The sequence below is a fragment of the Lissotriton vulgaris genome, chromosome 5 (genome assembly GCF_964263255.1).
Source record: "Lissotriton vulgaris chromosome 5, aLisVul1.2, whole genome shotgun sequence".
NCBI lineage: Eukaryota > Metazoa > Chordata > Amphibia > Caudata > Salamandridae > Lissotriton > Lissotriton vulgaris.
In genome coordinates, this window is record NC_141693.1 from 822,320,802 (window position 1) to 822,338,076 (window position 17,275).

Consider the following 17,275-nt stretch of genomic DNA (forward strand, 5'->3'; position numbering starts at 1 on the left):
GGCAGCGGATGAAGAGTCTCTGGCACATTATTGCTGGCTGGAGGTTTAAAGGCAATCCAGATTGAGTAACTCAGTTTATCCATTCCTGAAGCAATCGATTGAAGCTCTAAAGGTAGAGGAAGCTTGGCACACAATACCATCCTATCCGGAGTTCAAACGAATAGTCAATAAACCATTGTGCAACAATCTCAGGAAAGAGACAGAGCCTCATTGACCTAAAAAACCAACACATGGATGGTGTTGCCATCATATAAAATGCCAAAGTCTCAGCCATATCCGTCGGGACATTTTTCAAATTGCACAAAGTGGAAACTGATTTTATTGAGACTGGGAGTTTATCCATAGAAAGATCTTATCCCAAAATGGAAACGGACCTGGCCCTCAATGGATTGGTGCCTTTGCGGACAAGAGATGAATCATTGCTCCACCTTTTTTTTTAAACTTGTTTTTATTGGCATTTCATAATTTGAGCATAACAAGGCATGTATCAAGACATATAAGCAATGAAAGATACTTGCATTTGTATTAGTCCATTATGACATCAGTGACATGTGAAACTGATCTGTAGGCTTTATGCAACAGTAGTACTTGGAACCGGGGCGTGAACTGGGGAGAGGTGCACGTGTGTACAAAGTGCGGGTATAGGAGATATGATATGGGTCTGGGTGGTGTACGTCTCGCTGAGTTGTGCAGCAGCATACCAGTGCCGCGTGGGGAAGGGCTACATTGGGCTAGTAACGGGGTTCAATTGACTAGTACGACAGGATGTAGGGTGCATTAGTCAGCAACATGAGTGTGCCGTCGGGGGGGCCCAAGGTCTGCAGTTGTGGCCTGCGTTAGTGGGTGGGGGTAGTAGGGTTGGACGGGCCGGCATCCGGCTCTTCACTGCGTGTTGATTGTTTAAAGCAGTGTAACAGTAGGGCCCACTCCATGGAGATGGGGTGTTTACGGATTCCCTTGACCTCTTCTTCGCCCAGTGCTTCCTCCTCAGCAGCCGCCCACTTTTATACCGCTTCTACCCATGCCGCTAAAGAGGGGCCTGTGGGGGATCGCCATTGCATGGCTATACTCCTTTTGGCTAATAATAGTGCTAGTGAGATGAAACGCTGGTGCTGTATCCTGAATATGCCCAGTGCGCTAACTTTCCAGGTGTCCAGGGTTGTGAGTCCCGTGAGGTCTGTCAGAGTGTCATGGAATCATTGCTCCACCTACTGTGCATTTGTCTGGCACTATTATCCATACAGAAAGAATCCTACGGTTAACAATGAAAAAGAGAACAAATAAGGACTTGTAGATCCACCCTAATAAAATGCTTAGGAGGATCGACAGTCGAACTGGAATGTAAAGCAATAAAGTTTTTGAGCTTACCTGCAAATGAACTAGAAAAGAGCGACAGAGAACTCGAACCGGTTTGGCATGCAAGGTGATAAAGCGCAATTAATCACTCCGCAGTCTACTTGTTTACAGCACGATGCACTTTACCTCAGAGAAATAACATGGAATCATCAATGGCATCAGCATCTTATCTCAGATCACTAAGCTGAACTTAAAAGATTTCATATTGGAAACATAAACACAAAGACATAATCTCTTAGAATCAAATATTTCTTTTTTAAATGAACATCGTCGCTATATTTGCTAATCGCCCTAGGACCACTCTGAGAGACCACGTATCCAGCCTGGCCGGCAACAGCCCAAGTATAACCTCTCAAGAAGTACGTTTTTTATAGCATAACTGGCAATTGTTTTAACTTGTTTTTTAATTACAAATTTTTATGAGAGTCCACCAACAAATCGGTACTTTTGCTTGTGAATTTTATGTCTTAGTGTTTGTGCCACTCTTTTATGATTTAAAATAAATCAAATAAAAGTAATTTTTTATTCATTCGAGTGGCTAGTGATGCTGTTATGGAATCAATCCAGTTGAGTTATCGGTTTGTGAATGTATCTAGGCTGAAAGTACATAATTTTAAGATTTTTCAAGACACATATTCCATTCTGAAATTATTATTTAACAGGGTATGCCGATCTAGCTCGGAATGATTTAGTTGTGGTATGGTGGGAGCAGACACTGTGCTTTTTTTCTAATTGTGGAGTGTAATTGCAGCAATATTGGCAGGGAGTCTGTGAGGAAATCTCTAGGGTTACTCTAAGTCTCATATACCCATCCGCCCAGCTGATCATCTTTGGTACATCATCTGAAGTACTCTTGAAGTTAAAAGTTATTGTTTTCTTTATGATTCTAATGGCTAGGATTCTGGTTGCTAGTTTTTGGCTCGACCCGAATCCTACACTAGGTATTACCTAGTTTAAGCAGTTCTTGGATATTTACAGTTTAGAGCTGTCCCTTTTCACAAGGGATCCTACAAGGAAACATTTAAGAGAAATGTGGGCTGGGCTGGATTTAGATGCTGCGGCCATAGGGTTGGGGTTATAGATTATCCATAAATTGTCACTTTTATGATCTTTCCTCAATCATTAAGATCACTCTCCTCTCTCCTGTTATATGGTTAGTTTGACATTGAAGTTGGGTTTTCTAATTTGTGTAATATATGGTGTTACCACTCTGTTGCATCAATGCTGTCAATGTGTGGCTAAATCACATATTAAATAGTTACCATTAATTAATAAATACTTTCAAATTAACACTTCTCAACCAAACCACAATATGCCGAAGTAAAAGGTTAACAAAACATAAACAAATCGTAAACCGTGTTCCCATTGAAAATTAATTAACCCGTACAAATAATAATTTCCAATAAAAATGTGCATAATTAGCCACTCATAAAAAATATTAATTTATATATTTGATTTAAAAACTACTCGCCCAATCCACAAATAAGCCTTTCAAGCCAAACTGAAAATGTAATTCATAATACATAATTACTAATAAATGTTAAATGTATATGCAAATAAATACCAATAAAAAGTTACATATTTTAATATTAATCAACATACATTAACTAACCGTTCCCACGTAATAAACCCCAAAAAAGTATATCTTACTTTAAGAGTTTTTTTTAATTCATTTAGAATGTTTCAGAGCAACATAATTGACAAAATAAAAACATAATACAATAAAAACAACATGATAGAAAGATATTATAGATATTCTATTTTAAAATTTGACATTACTATAAAAAATTAAAGAAAATATACTTACAATTGATATCTTTAGTCACAACATTTGAACGACGATATTCGGAGCAGATGGCATTTTTAAATCACGGTTTAAGTGGAATATCTTTTTCTCGAGTGTAGTAGATGCTCATTAAGGTACCTGGGAGTTCACTTGTAGTTGTTGCCTCACCTTAAAATACTGACATCAAATTGCTCAATTAGGACATTGCGATTTTGTAACAGGCAATTGAGACAACATCAGGGGATAACGTGGTCCCTTCTCCTTGACGAAAGGATGTATGTAACCTTGCCTTTAGGGCAGACAGCTCTACTTTTGTTAAGAGGAATATGCTGTCAAATAGCTGGCCTTGTCAATTTCCTGTGCTGCTTCTGATGCTGAGTATAGACTTCTTTATCGTTTCTCATTCTTCTTCAGTTCAGTGTCAAGGTTTGAGCCTGAGTGCCAAGATTAATTCTTGTTCCTGGTTTGCCTCAATCTCACTCTTTAAAGTAGTATAACAGAAGAGACGTGTTTCAGCATCAAACATAATGTTGCTTTCCTGTTATCATTCCTTGTGTCAGTCTCTCTCCTTTGTGTCAAGTGTTTTCTCACCTATTTATCGCATATGTTTATTTATAGCTTCTGGTTACTGGATTTCAGGAATCACTCATTGCTGTTGCGACTGGGTCTTCAATGGCACTTCTGTCACATGTGAGTATTTCTCATGTTTAATGATATCTAGCACCATACATGTATTCGATGACGGAAGCGTTATTAGTTGCTGTCTCTGTGTGTGGGCAACACCGATACTGAGAAGGTCCCTGAGCTTTCTTGTCATTTGGGAATCAAAATCAGTTTGTAGTAAGACACTTAGTTGTGCATATTATTTTCTGCAAGCTTATCTTTCCCTCTTCATTTAAACAAACCCAATTTAATTATTTGCCATGTTTATGCTTATGTTTATGGGATTTGTAAAGCGCCCCACTACCCTTGGGCATCTCAGCGCTGGGGGGATTCAGAGGTAAAGGCAGTCAACACTCCGTCCAACGGGAAGAGCCATGTCTTAAGCCTTTTTTTAAAGGAAGCGTCATTTTCAGTGAGTCGGAGCTCCGGGTCTAGGCTGTTCCAGAGCGTGGGTACCAGATGGGTGAAGAATCTTCCAACCCATCTGGCTCTTTTGATTGTAGCCGCTTTCATCAGAAATGTTTAACTTGATCTGAGATGTCACTGGAGCGAATAGTGAGCGACCAGCTTTTGGATAAGGGCAGGGCCCCTCCCATACACGGCTCGATGGGCAAGACTTAAAGACTTAAATTTGATTCTGGCTTGGATCGAAAGCCAGTGCAATTCTCTCAATCCTGACTTGACTAGTTGACGTCAGGGTATGCTCAGAAGCAGTCGAGCTGCGGCATTCTGAACAATTTGTAGTCTGTTTGTTACGGCTTTAGGAGATCCCAGAAAGATAGAGTTGCCGTAGTCCAGTTCCGATATAACTAAGGCCTGGACTATGGTTCTCCTTGCATCCTCTGGGAGTAGGGATATGATTTTCCTAATCAGACGATTTTTTAACTTGTACCTCCATAGTTAAATTCTGGTCCAGCCACATGCCTAGGTTTTTTTATGGCTGCTTTGGGGGAAGGGGATGGCCCTCAACTTGCTGGCCAGAGGATTTCTTATTGAGGATTGAAGTTGTTACCCAGAATCATCAGTTCTGTTTTATCCCCCTTCAACTTGAGCCTACAGTTCGACATCCATGATCAAATTTTTTTGAGGCAGGGAACAAGTTGCCGGTGATCTGAGTTAAGAGAGTCTGAGATTGAAAACACTAGTGGCATGTCATCTGCATATGATACAATGGAAATGCCAAATTCCTGTATTATATGGACCAAAGGACTAAGGTAAATATTAAAAACAGTTGAACTCAGGGAGAAACCCTGCGGGACTCCCCATGGTACTGAGAGGGAGTCTGACTTAAATCCAGCCTCCATACATTGGGAGGACTTGTCGCTCAGGAATGATGCCACCCATTGCTTCGCTGTTCCTCCAATTCCAACGTTAAAAGCGGTACCAAATCTAAGAGTACCACAGCCGCAGTTCTTCCTTGGTCAAGGATAGACTTGAGTTTTTCGGTGACCACCAACAGGGCTGACTCAGTACTATGTTTAGGTCTAAACCCCATCTGGGTCTGATGAATAAAGCTATTGTTTTCGAGAAAATTAGAGATCGTGGTGTTCACATGCTTTTTCTGCGATCTTTCCCACTATGGGCAGTAGCGATATTGGGCGATGATTTGATAGGTCAGCGGGGTCCAGATGTGTTTTTTTCAGCAGAGGCTTAATGATTGCATGATTGCACTATTTGGGTCCTTTGCCTTTTTCAAAGGAGAGGTTCATTAGATTGCATAGTTGGGTGAGCATGGGTTTCCCCCCCTGTACAAGGATGTGCGGTGGTGCTGGGTCTAATCGGGAACCTGACTTAATTTTCTGTAGTAGAGAAGATATATGGTCTGTATTTACCGGCGGAATGGACATAAGAGCAGGTGCCGTCAAGTGAGCTGGTTCCCTATGCTCACTTTGTGATTCATTATAAGGGTTTGGTGGAGCTCCTAAAGTCATTGTTGGGTTAGGGGGGGAGAATTGTAGATATTTTCCACTTTACTTTTAAAGAAAGTGGCCAACCCATTGCACCTTTATTTAGATTATTGGGGGATAATTACTCCCTGTTCTACGGTGGTAAGTGCTTTAACAATTTTAAAGAGCTCCTTAGAAAAGTTGGAGGATTTTACTATTTTTCCTTAATAGAAGATAGCCTGAGCTTTCCGAACGCTCTTATGATAGAGCTGTATAGCTATTTTGTAAGATCTTTTTAGTTCAGGGTCATAAGACTTCCTCCAATCTTTTACAGTTTTTTTTGTGCAACCAGCATAGGTGAGAACCAAGAGGATCTATTCGAATTCTTGTGAGTTAGAGGGCCTGGTTTCTTAAAATACCCGTCAATAGAGCTATTGATCCATGTACGCCAGTTGCCAGGGGCCTCGTCTGGAGGCATGGAGGACTCCAGGTCGCAGATCCAGGCCTCCGGAACTGTCCTGGGCCATTTTCTTCCTACTATTGTGTGTTCTTTTTTATGTTCCCCTACCAGAGGTATCAGAAGATGTAGTGGGATTAGGGCATGGTCCGTCCATGGCATCCATATGGGATCTAGTACCTTCAGTCTTGGGTCATTTAAGAATATAGGGTCTAAGAGGTGGCCTTTTTCATGGGTGGCCGACAGTACCAATTGTTAAAGCTGTAGAGCTTCCATGTCAGCTAGACATCTCCTTGCTGTTGGATCATTGAGATCATCCAGGTGGATGTTAAAGTCGCCTAACACTGTAATGGCACTCTTCTCAATGAGCATGCTTGCCACCAGGTCCAGGGTGCATTCTAGAAACTGCCCACATGGTCCTGGGGGTCTGTAAATCAATCCCCCTGAAAAAGAACATGTCGTGGAAAGAGAAATTCGAAAACTGAGGGTCTCAGATTTGACAATATTAACAGGGGATGTCATGTACATCCTAACTGCGCCTTGTAAAAATTTGCTATGCCTCCTCCTATGGCTCCTACTCTATCAAGGCGGGAAATTTCATAGCTTGGGGGTAGGGCCTCTACTATTTCAGGGGCTGACATGTATCTACACTAATCTGGTGTGTTTCAGTGGTACCCTATAACCAACTTTTGACCTTTTTTGTAATCTTTAGTGGTACCTTTTCTAATCTCTTAAGTTTACACTTTTAAAGTAGTAGAGTATACTCAAAACATATTTATCAATATGTTTGTCTGCTTCCATCCATTGTTTAAAAAAAGAAACTATCAACAACTGAAAGTGGTTTCAAGGTCTATAAGAAAATACTACCTCAACCTTGGCCCCTGAGTCTATCTTGGTATCTTTTTCTATTGCCTCCAAATGTGATATTCAGTACCTTTTCCCTCACTGTTGAAGTTATTTAACCAAGAAGCCCCTCCCATCATAAACCCTGGATACGTTTCTGATTTGTACACTCTTCTGTTTTTTCCCTTCTTTTCTATTATGAAGTGTATATCCATGGGTCTTAAATTATTTATATACCATGCATTCGAGAATGTACTTCTCTATTACCAGTTACTAGTCATGACTCATATGAAAATATAACGTGAAAATGGCAACGTTCCAGGTATTCTTTGAAATGCCTAACATTATAGAGAATGGCAAAACTTGTCTATTAGTCATACTCTATCATCTTTGAGGCACTAGACCACATTGGCCTGTTCAGTGCTATGTTCTCCTGGATTTCAAATGGTGGGATGTGCTCCACATGGGATTGTAGGGATCTTTTCTGCTCAGACAAATCATCTGTGTATATTACATTCAGCTTAACCTGAAGATGTCCTATTGTGTCTGTATTTGGTAATCTGAAAGCATTTCTGAACATCCTGAAGAAATGGATGGTTCATGGTTTCCTTAAGTCGAATGTTCAAAAGACCAAATTCCTCTAGCCACAGTACAAAATTACATTTTCAAGACTGGCTCAACTTCATTAGGCCATTTGATAGATATATTTGAAAAGTCTGGAAGCAGCTCTTGACCAGCTGCAGCTCCTTTGCAAGGCCAAGTGGCTTTTTGCTATGTGGGTCTCTAAGAAAGTAGTGTATTTCCTAGTCATTACATATTGGCGTGGGAAATACCATTGTAACTGAAATTTCCTAAATTACCCATGGCCTTATCAAATCCATTCTTCAAGTGACTGCAGATCTTTTTTCTGGAATCAGACCTAATTACCCCAGTTTTCAGGGACTAATCCTGCCTCAACCTGGAGGATCAGATTGCATTTAAAGTTGGATGTATCATTTTCAGAGTCCTTCACTTTTGACATCCCTTATCTTTCTTCCTCAGTAAATTAATCTTCCCTGGTAGTTCTTGCCATACAAATAGATCAAGATTTGGCCCTGGAGATTCCATTTGCTAAAAGTAAAAGATTACTGTGGTGGTTTTCCTTTGTGCCCACCAGGACTTCTCTCTTTTTGTTTTCAGGTCCATCTTGTATTATACCAAGAGTGAATAATAGTTTATTATTCACTTTTCTGTATAAAAAAGAATTGGGTCCAGCTACAGCCTGAGGCAGCTAGTGACTCTGTTGGATGGTTGGCGCAGGTACATAGAGGCACTTGCAACCGATATTAGAGAGTTTACCCAGGGCTTAAGTAAGTAAAAGTGAGTGGAAGTGCACATGAAAGTAAGTTAATGAGACTGAGTGAGAGAGTAAGGAAAGTGCAAGCGAGTGTGAGCGAACTCCGTCAACCCTCCAAGAAGAAGTCCGTCGCGCTCACTGAAATTCGAGCCAAAGATTATGACCCATGACTTTTATGGTTTAAATCTTTTATTAGCATTTTGAAAAGAGGGGCAAACAGATACAGTTGTAAATTGAACACCCCAGGGAGACAGCATCCCGGTGGCTAGTCACACATTGTTTACTGCAAGTGATGCGTTACAAGCGCAAAAAGAAGAAAAGAAAACCCTGCCTTAAAGAACCCTCCCACCCTTACCCCCCCCCCCCATTCCCCCCACCCCGTCCACACTCACCCAATGACATAAATTGCACTAATGTAGGTAGTTGGCTGTTGTCCTTATGCTGCGTGTTGGTCCGGCTTTGGGGCCTCAGTGAGGTGCAGGAGCCTGAAATATTTTGGGCAGGTCATTTCGTTAACTCCTGTGAGATTAAAGACAAATATGGTTCCCATACCTTCTGAAATTCCTCCCCCTTCCTTGCAAGAGAAATGGATATCCTCAACCCCTCAATTTTTATAGATAACCAGCTGCCACTGACTTAAAGTCAGGCATTCTCCTCCTTTGCTCCAAAACTTGGTTACTCACCCTCAGAGGTGTCCCAAACATCCTTCCTTTTCTTACCATCCACTAGGCTTTGAAAGCCTTTCATTTTAAGTTATCATTTCAGACTAAGACCTTGTTCCTCCTCATTTTTTACTGATCCATTTGTACATATGTCAAAAATAGTCTGGTTGCTTTTTATTGAGGTCTGCACACTATAAATTAACAAACAAAAGAAACTAAATAAAAAAAAGAAAATTCCACTCAGTATTCAACCTTAATGCTCCCAGTATCTAGGCCCAACGTCTCTGAAATAATTAAAGAAGTCTGTTCTATTTTTTTTTCAATCCATTTGAGGACTCTCTTGTTCTTGGGAGTCTCTAACTAGTGCAGCAGTCAGATTATGTTCCCTCCTTCCTCTCGAATTGGGCAGTGGTTGAATGATGCTGCAAGGACTTTTGGGGGGGGGCAGAGACTCAGACCCCCATATTCCTACTGGATCTTTGCGAAGCGTGGCCGTATCACCAGTGATGAGCAGGCGCTTTATAAATTCCTGCATAGCCTGTGGTGATGTTTGCCCGTAAGGACACTTGGGGGCTGGGACTTTGGCCCCCATATTCCCACTAGATCTTTGAGAGGTAGGGCTGCATCACCGGCACTGAGTAGGCACTTTATGAACTCCTGCATAGCATTCATCGCAGGACGCGCCGAGTGCATGCCCGAGGAAAGAGCGAGTCCGTCTGTGCCTGAATGAGCATGGACTGGGTCCTGTCTCTTTCTTCTCACATTTTTCACATCAGGACTTTAGCCGAATATGAGAAAAAGGATACATATTTCCCTGGTGACTGATCACACCAACCTAACTAAGCGTAAAAACTCCTCCATTATGTATTTTCTTACCTCTTCAGTAGCAGCATTAAAAGATGAAATATCCTAAATCAAGGAGGAACCAGGGATTAGTGGCAGTTGCCTGATAAGGTCTAAACGTATTATTACATCAGACAGTGGCAACCTATCTGCTGCATCTGTTACTATTAACCATGACAAGCCTACAACTAATTTGAGAATTGGCGCACTATTTTAGCTGCAGAGGTCCACCGCCCTTTAGTGGAACCTCTCCTAGAGTTGACTCCACCAGTTTGCAAAAAGAGACCTCCTCCGACCAAAAAGGTTACTGGCAACAGCAAACTGGCATCAAGGTGGCAGGTAGGAGCTGAATAAGTACAGAAACCTCGGACTCACATACTGTTGGGGTGCAACATTTTTTACTATCCTCACATCTGGACACTCTACAGGCATCTAATTATGTTAAAGTTGAATCTTTACTACAGGAATTCTCAAAGCCTATTCATCAAAGACTTTCCACCATCGAGAAAGGTCTGAGGGGTGTGAGGGACTAAGCTGACTCTGTTGAACTCTGCATTTGCCTCAAAGGGCAACTACTCTGTGTTCAGTAATGTTACTGATCCAGTCTCCCCTTCAGTGACCAAGGGCAATGGACCTGTGAGTACAAAATCAATGGCTTCACATAACGTTAATATTAGAGGGAGTGTTATTGAACATATGCAACTAGGTTCCCCCCCCCCATGTCTGAATGCTTGCAGTTTTATCCCCATTGGTGAAGGCTCATCCGCTCTTCCTACTTCACCCATTTTGAGCTATAGACCGGCTCCCAAGGGCACATTTAGGACTAATGAAGATAGTATTGGACCTCATAGATAATTTAAAGGATTATCATTGCAGCACATATTCAATACAATTGGTGAATGTATTGCAGCTGACGGAGGGAGTGTATGAACCCACGCACCAGTTAATCAACAAATGTGTCCATTGCTGTAATGGGCAAGTGGGGGCCAGCCCATTTCGGTTTAATCATGTAAAGATGGTGGGGCGTGTTGATTGGATGGGAGAAGGTCAGAAGGTTTTCAATGAGGATTGTGTGGTAGTTATTTTAGACCGTGCAGGAATAGTTGGCTCTCTACTTAAATGTCTATCTAATACATATAATGCTTGGTCACTTTTACAAGTCCCTCTTAGGATGACAGCCTTAAAAGTTTGTTTTAGATCTGTGTATAGATGAATTCACACTATTTACTCCTGGTGTTTTGGTGGGTAATTTAGACCTATACCCCTGTAGGATGAGGGACTGAACTTTTTGGCTTTAGGACGGACTGGTTTTTGGTGGATGCTCCTCACATAGAACATTCAATGGATGGAGAAAATTCTTCATATAATCCTGAATGAATTTATTTTGGAGTGCATCTCCACAAAGAACCCAGCAGATTACTCAATCTTAACATCCAACTTTCATCGGGAGAAGTCCATCTACAGCAATTGATTTTATCACTTTGTCTTGTTATTCACCGATTTATGTTTGTAAAGCAAGAGCCTTCCCCTTTTGATGGGTGAATTCTTAGCTCCCAAAGAACGGGGGTGTAGGCTGGAGTGGTTCAAAATAACCCCAGACATCCCATAGCAATCTGAGTGCCTCTTGTATTACAGCTTTTTAAAAAGTGTCTCCATGACGGGTCCAGCGACTAAGACATTTTAACTGCCTTTGTAACTATTTTTACCAAAGTGAGTTCTGCATTAATTAGTGAAGTCTCACAACTGCCTCTCCCTCACCCAAGATAATTTGAAAGTAGATGCTCTTGGGCACATGGGGATTTAGGGGAGGTACTAAGAACGCATCCTAGGGTTAAAAGTCAGATCACAATTTATTGGCAGATCTATCAAAAGGGCTGTTAAGCAGAAGAAAAGATTTTGAAAGCGGAAGCACGGGATCAACTCCTCCAAGCGTGTGCAGTCTTCTACAGGCACATGCATCAATATTGTTTTTTGCGATTCCTTAATTGCGAAAAATAAGGAATCGCAATTAAGGAATCGCAAAATGCAATGCATCAAGAAATCGCAAAAAAATTGCGATTTCTTAATGTTCCTTAATTGCGACTCGCAAATTGCGAGTCACAATTAAGGTATACCAGGCCCATAGGAATGAATGGGAAGACATTCTCAATTTGCGATTAGCAATTAGCGAATCGCAAATTGAGAATGCGATTTCAAGGTTGCAGGGGTGTCCAAAGTGGACACCCTGTTGCACCCCTGAAATCAATCTGTGCACATATGTTGTGCACACACATGCCCTAAGGGCATGTGTGTGCACAACATGAAACTTTGAAAAATGAACAAAAGTGCATTTTTCACAGTTTTCGCAAATTACCATGAGGTTCAACCTCATGGTAATTGGCTCCCCCTAATTGCAAAATCGCAATTTTTTAAAGCTTCATGCATCGCATTTAAGGAATTGAGAATTCGCAAATATTTGCAAATTCTCAAATTGCGAGGGCCTTCACCCTTCATGCATTCCAAACGCAGATTTTGCAATCGCAAACGGCCAATTTTTGTGATTCGCACCATTTGCGATCGCAAAATCTTTTGATGCATGTGCCTGCTAGAGTGATTCTTTCTGGGAAATTAACTTTTCTCTGTTTACACACGAATCCTGGCACACAGTATGCTTCCACATTTCGCTTGACAATTGTATTAAACAGCTCAAATGAGTCTATAATTGCGTCTGCACCCATGCCCCTAATCAGGAATCAGGTCTGCTGGAGGGGGCATCACATATTGTCTTCTTTTTTGAGAAAGTGTCTGAGGCCCTTGTTTGGCTCGACAAGAGTCAGTATGAGGGGTAGTCTGGATAGAGTGCCGGTCGATCTGTATCTATTAGAACTCTCTCTTTGGACTCCTTTACTTACTCAGGTCCTGAATGCCACAGTTAAAAAGGGTCTCCCCATCTCTTGGTCACAGTCTATTTTAGTGCCAGTTTTTAAAAAGGGGGATAAAGGGGATCCAGAATGTTATAAATCTATTGTTAATTGACTCAGTAGTTTCAGTGATTGGCCGGCTGGTTTTGACCATGCTTTTATCTTGTGCGGAACACACAGGATCATCTCAAACTTGCCATATGGGTTTAAGCCCAGACGAAACACCCTGGACTAATGTTTGAACCTACACCTAGTTATAAACAAATATGTTGTTGTCAAGCAGGGGAGATTACATGTGGCTTTTCTGGACCTCACACCCGCATTCAATCGAGTCAATACTGTCAGACTCTTGTCCCTGTTGATATCCATAGAAGTGGATATTGATATTGTCCTTTTGCTAAGTGACCTGGTCAAGGATACGTCCTCTATTATAAGAAACAACATGAATGACAATGTATAGTGCGTTTTGGGGTTTGGAGAGGGGTTAGACAGGGGTGTATCCTCACTCCTTGTATGTTCACGATATATATCAACCAGCTAGAAATGTTTTTACTTCAGGACCCTTAGGACCTACTTATAGTGGGTGGCAGGCCATTGCCGTTGCTTTACGGTTTACACCACACTGTGGTCCTGTTAGCCTGCATATATCTAGGTTTTCAAAGGTCTGTTGCAATCCTTTGAATAACTTATGTCCTCACTGGATCTTTCTAGAAATTCTAATAAATCTCATATCATGGCCCCAAATCCACTAAATCTTGTCAGCTTTTTATTTTGGGCTTTAAAATAGTGAGAGTGTCTGTGTTTACCTATTTGGCGCTTTAATCTGACCAAAAAGAATTTCACTTTGTCCAACAAAAAAATTCTTGTTGATTAGATGCATTTCAGCAGTCTTCGATTTTGTATCTAGACTGAGCACTAAACCATTCCCTACGATGCATGCCAGCCTTTGCTTATGGAAGTAACATCTGGTGCTACATTGACACACACATTCTGCAAACTGTGGAGAATTATTTTCTGGGTCATCTCCTCTCTTGTAGTGTAGTTCCTATATTCCCAATAGGCTCTGCGCATTGGAATAACATATCCTATAGATTAGACGTAGGACTGAGGTCGACTAGGCCTCTATCAAATATATTAAACTTAATAGTGAATGCCAGCTAGCTCAGAGGTCACTAGAAACGTTCTCGAATTCACAAGAAGGAATTAGTATCTGACAACCGCATAAACATGACAACTTTGTTTCCCAAGAATAAGAAATATATCTCTAGAGTAACGGAAACAATAGATAAGTATTTCACTCAGTCAATCATGCATGCTTCGTTTCTACAGAGTTGCAGAGAAACAGAGAGACAGGCGTTTTCAATAAAAAGGTTTATTGAACAGTCTGCTTTCTCATGCAAGAGAAGTGAACAGCTATAATCGTTATGCAGACTGCACAGTATAATGCGTACAGCGAGAACAATATTATGAAATAATACTGCAAGAACATTGTATGGTTTCTAAGCCATATACAAATACATACATAAATAACATTGACTAAAATACTCAACTGGTGTTTTCTAAAATACGCCTACCCCAATGTACCTAACTTAAGTCTAGTACGAGGGAAGAAGTAAGTATTGTGTAGCATAGGTTTAGTATTCTTTGCTAAGAATCTATCCAAGATTTCTCTAGGTTCTAATCAGCTCCATATCTTAGTTAGAATGAAGGAGGTCTGGTATCTGTCTTGGAACTCGATTTCCCAACATCCCGCAAGGGGAGCTTGGAAACACGGGAGCTGGATTCTCGGCGAGAGAAAGGCAGCCTCTTGATCAATGCATCAGCTGGAGGGTCAGCTTCCTTCGGCACTTGCTGTACCGAGCTGCATTGGGCAAGTAGATAGTCAAACTGCTTTAACCCCTGTGTCTTGCTAGAGCTAGTGAAGGTATATTTATACCTTGAAGGTGTCTAGGAACGCCATAGTTTGCCGTAAAGTCGAGCATAATAACGTCAGGAAAGAACCCCTAGGGAATAGTCGTTCTGTATATAGGTACAATTCACATTGCCCTAATAAAGTCATAGAAATCAAGCCCTATGACTTTATTAGGGCAATGTGAATTGTACCTATATAAGGGCATGAATCGAGAAAATTCACTCTGAGCCTAAAACGACACACAACACCCATTCCACTTTATTAGGTACGACATTACTAAGTTCTAAACACATAAAACATATCTAAACATAATGTGTTAAAACCCCACCCAAAATACATAAAAATGCATTGGAATTGTTTGTACACGAAAAGAGCATTTGTGCTGTACGCATTTAAAAGCAATGTTTCATTCAAAGCATATAGATCACATTTGAAAAATGCTATCTGAATGAATCACGAAAATACATTTATGAAATGGCTCTCAAATACAGAAAAAAAGTCGAGACCATTCCATGGCAGAATATATAAACTGTTTGAGTGTGTACAAGGTCAAATATTGTCTCTTGGAAGTCTTCAAAGTATTCTAGATCTCTATGAATAGTTCTACTTTAAGCAGATTTACTTTGTGCCAAAAATAAAAAAAATACAAATTTTGAAAAATAAAAGCTTGATCATAGAAAAAATAGAGTTCCAAAGTTACAAACTTGTTTTGAAAAAATGAAGGTCTAATTCAGAGTGTCTCAGAACACTGCGTGCCAACTTTAAAAGTCAGTGTTATGTTTAGGAGAAAACATCAAATCTTCTAAGTTTGTAAAGAATGTGTCTACTATTGTAGGTGAAAGTTGGACTACCTCGTTAAGCAAATTAACCGCACATAGATGAGAATCATCGCCGTCAGCGTCCATCGCATTAGCAATGTTCGAAGTAGATGGTACCTGTGCGCCTGTTGCTCCATGTATCTCACCATCTGCATTTTGCATCTGTGAGATCTCAACGAATGCCGTCATCAGAATTGGTAGCCGCTGAGGACAACACAGTGCATGAGCCATTACTGGTTCAAGTAAAGTATCAACTTCCATTGGCAGGACTGATGGGAGTGTCAAACAGATGTCTAGCACGCATTCTTCTCCACATAGCAGGCATCGTAGAACAGCTAAGATGCAATCTTGCCAAATTGGTCAGAATGATAGAAACCACGTGGTATTCAAATCTCTTAAACAAATCAATCCCAGTATTTGTTTCATGCGTTCATGACACTTCATTGCCAGAAGAGTGTTCTCCATGGTGTTCTGGGTGTCGATGGTGAGTTGGCTTGCCATATCAGAGCAGAAGGAGTAAAAATAGTATCCCTGCTACGAGTCCCAAAACGAGAGGCAGTCCGCCAAACACAGAGAGCACAAAGTTTGGAAATATGCCTAGGACTGCTTCAAAAGGTGCTAACAGTCCTAAAAAATCGTCTTAAATACATGTACAATACCACTCGTATCAGACATGTTTAAGATACGACCTAACATTTCTGAGAAATGTACAGGGCAGTTTGTAGTTAAGAGGGTGTGTATCTCTGCAGAAGTCCTTGCGACTTGCAGATCATACGTTTCATTGGCCGAGGTCAGTGGCACAGTTTTTTGTAAAAGAATGGCTTCCATTCTGCTTAAAGTATCAATTTGTATAGACGAGATGTTCAGTGAAGGCCATGATGTTGACTCTCTATCTGTCGTGGTTTTAGGAAACAGTACTTTCATACAGCAAGTGACCCTGGTTGACACAGTTACGAGATAGGGGGTTCCTGGCAACATGCAACAGCAGCTGTGATCATTCACCATAATGTAACTTCCATTAGAAAGCTGCCTAAAAATTGGATCAATCACTGCAGCTGGAGAACCTTGCAGGTGGCAGGATAGGTTTTTCGAGGAACCATCACAGGCCCCGTGTAAATTTATACTCTGACATAGGAGTGAACCGCTTAGTGCATTTTCGTAATTTGTACCACTAAGAAACACTTCTTTCCCCCACTCCAACATCTGTGTGTATAAGGTGAATTCCAGGAAGTCTTGCTGTATTCTTTACCCAACCTTTCATATACGCCTGCTGGTATACGTTTTAATCAATACTGAAAATGGAAAATTGTTACTGGCAAAGTGATTGTACCGTGTAGTATCCATTCTGTTGCTGGTTTCTCAGAAACAGTTAATGGCAATCTTTCCAGTTTTTCAATGCTCAGGACCGTATAGTCTGCTCCTCTTTGTGCCAGTGTGATTTGTTTATCTGTAAGGTTAAATTCAGAAAACAATGATGTGGTGTTGATTAGATGCCAAGGCACATAGCCTGAACGAAGGTTTTGTAACGTCCATCCCAATAACATTATAGAACGCAATTGTGACTGACCATGTTGTTACATGACCAAGTCCTGTTCCATTATGTCTATGGCAGAGGATACTATGCTGTCCAAAGAATATATTCTGGATGACAGGGTTGTTAACCCATTGTGAACTAGAGAGAGAGATTTCTCTAAATTAATACAATCAATTTCTTGTATTTGTTCTGCAGTCTCTACTTGAGTAATCTTCGACCCTTCATTATAAAGAGCATAGATACCGGCGTACATAAAATGTTTATGACGTGGTTTAGTAG

The 17,275-nt window shown here is 40.9% G+C and overlaps 1 protein-coding gene across 7 annotated transcripts in view; it reads left to right on the forward strand.

Annotated features, from left to right (window-relative positions):
* Positions 1 to 17,275, forward strand: part of MARCHF8 (membrane associated ring-CH-type finger 8) — a 713,145-nt gene that overhangs the window by 367,469 nt on the left and 328,401 nt on the right. For all 7 annotated transcript variants that reach the window (XM_086922313.1, XM_086922312.1, XM_086922310.1 and 4 more), the window contains one exon: positions 3,761 to 3,832. In XM_086922313.1, the coding sequence (XP_086778439.1) occupies positions 3,761 to 3,832 (72 nt within the window). The remainder of the gene's footprint in view (positions 1 to 3,760; positions 3,833 to 17,275) is intronic.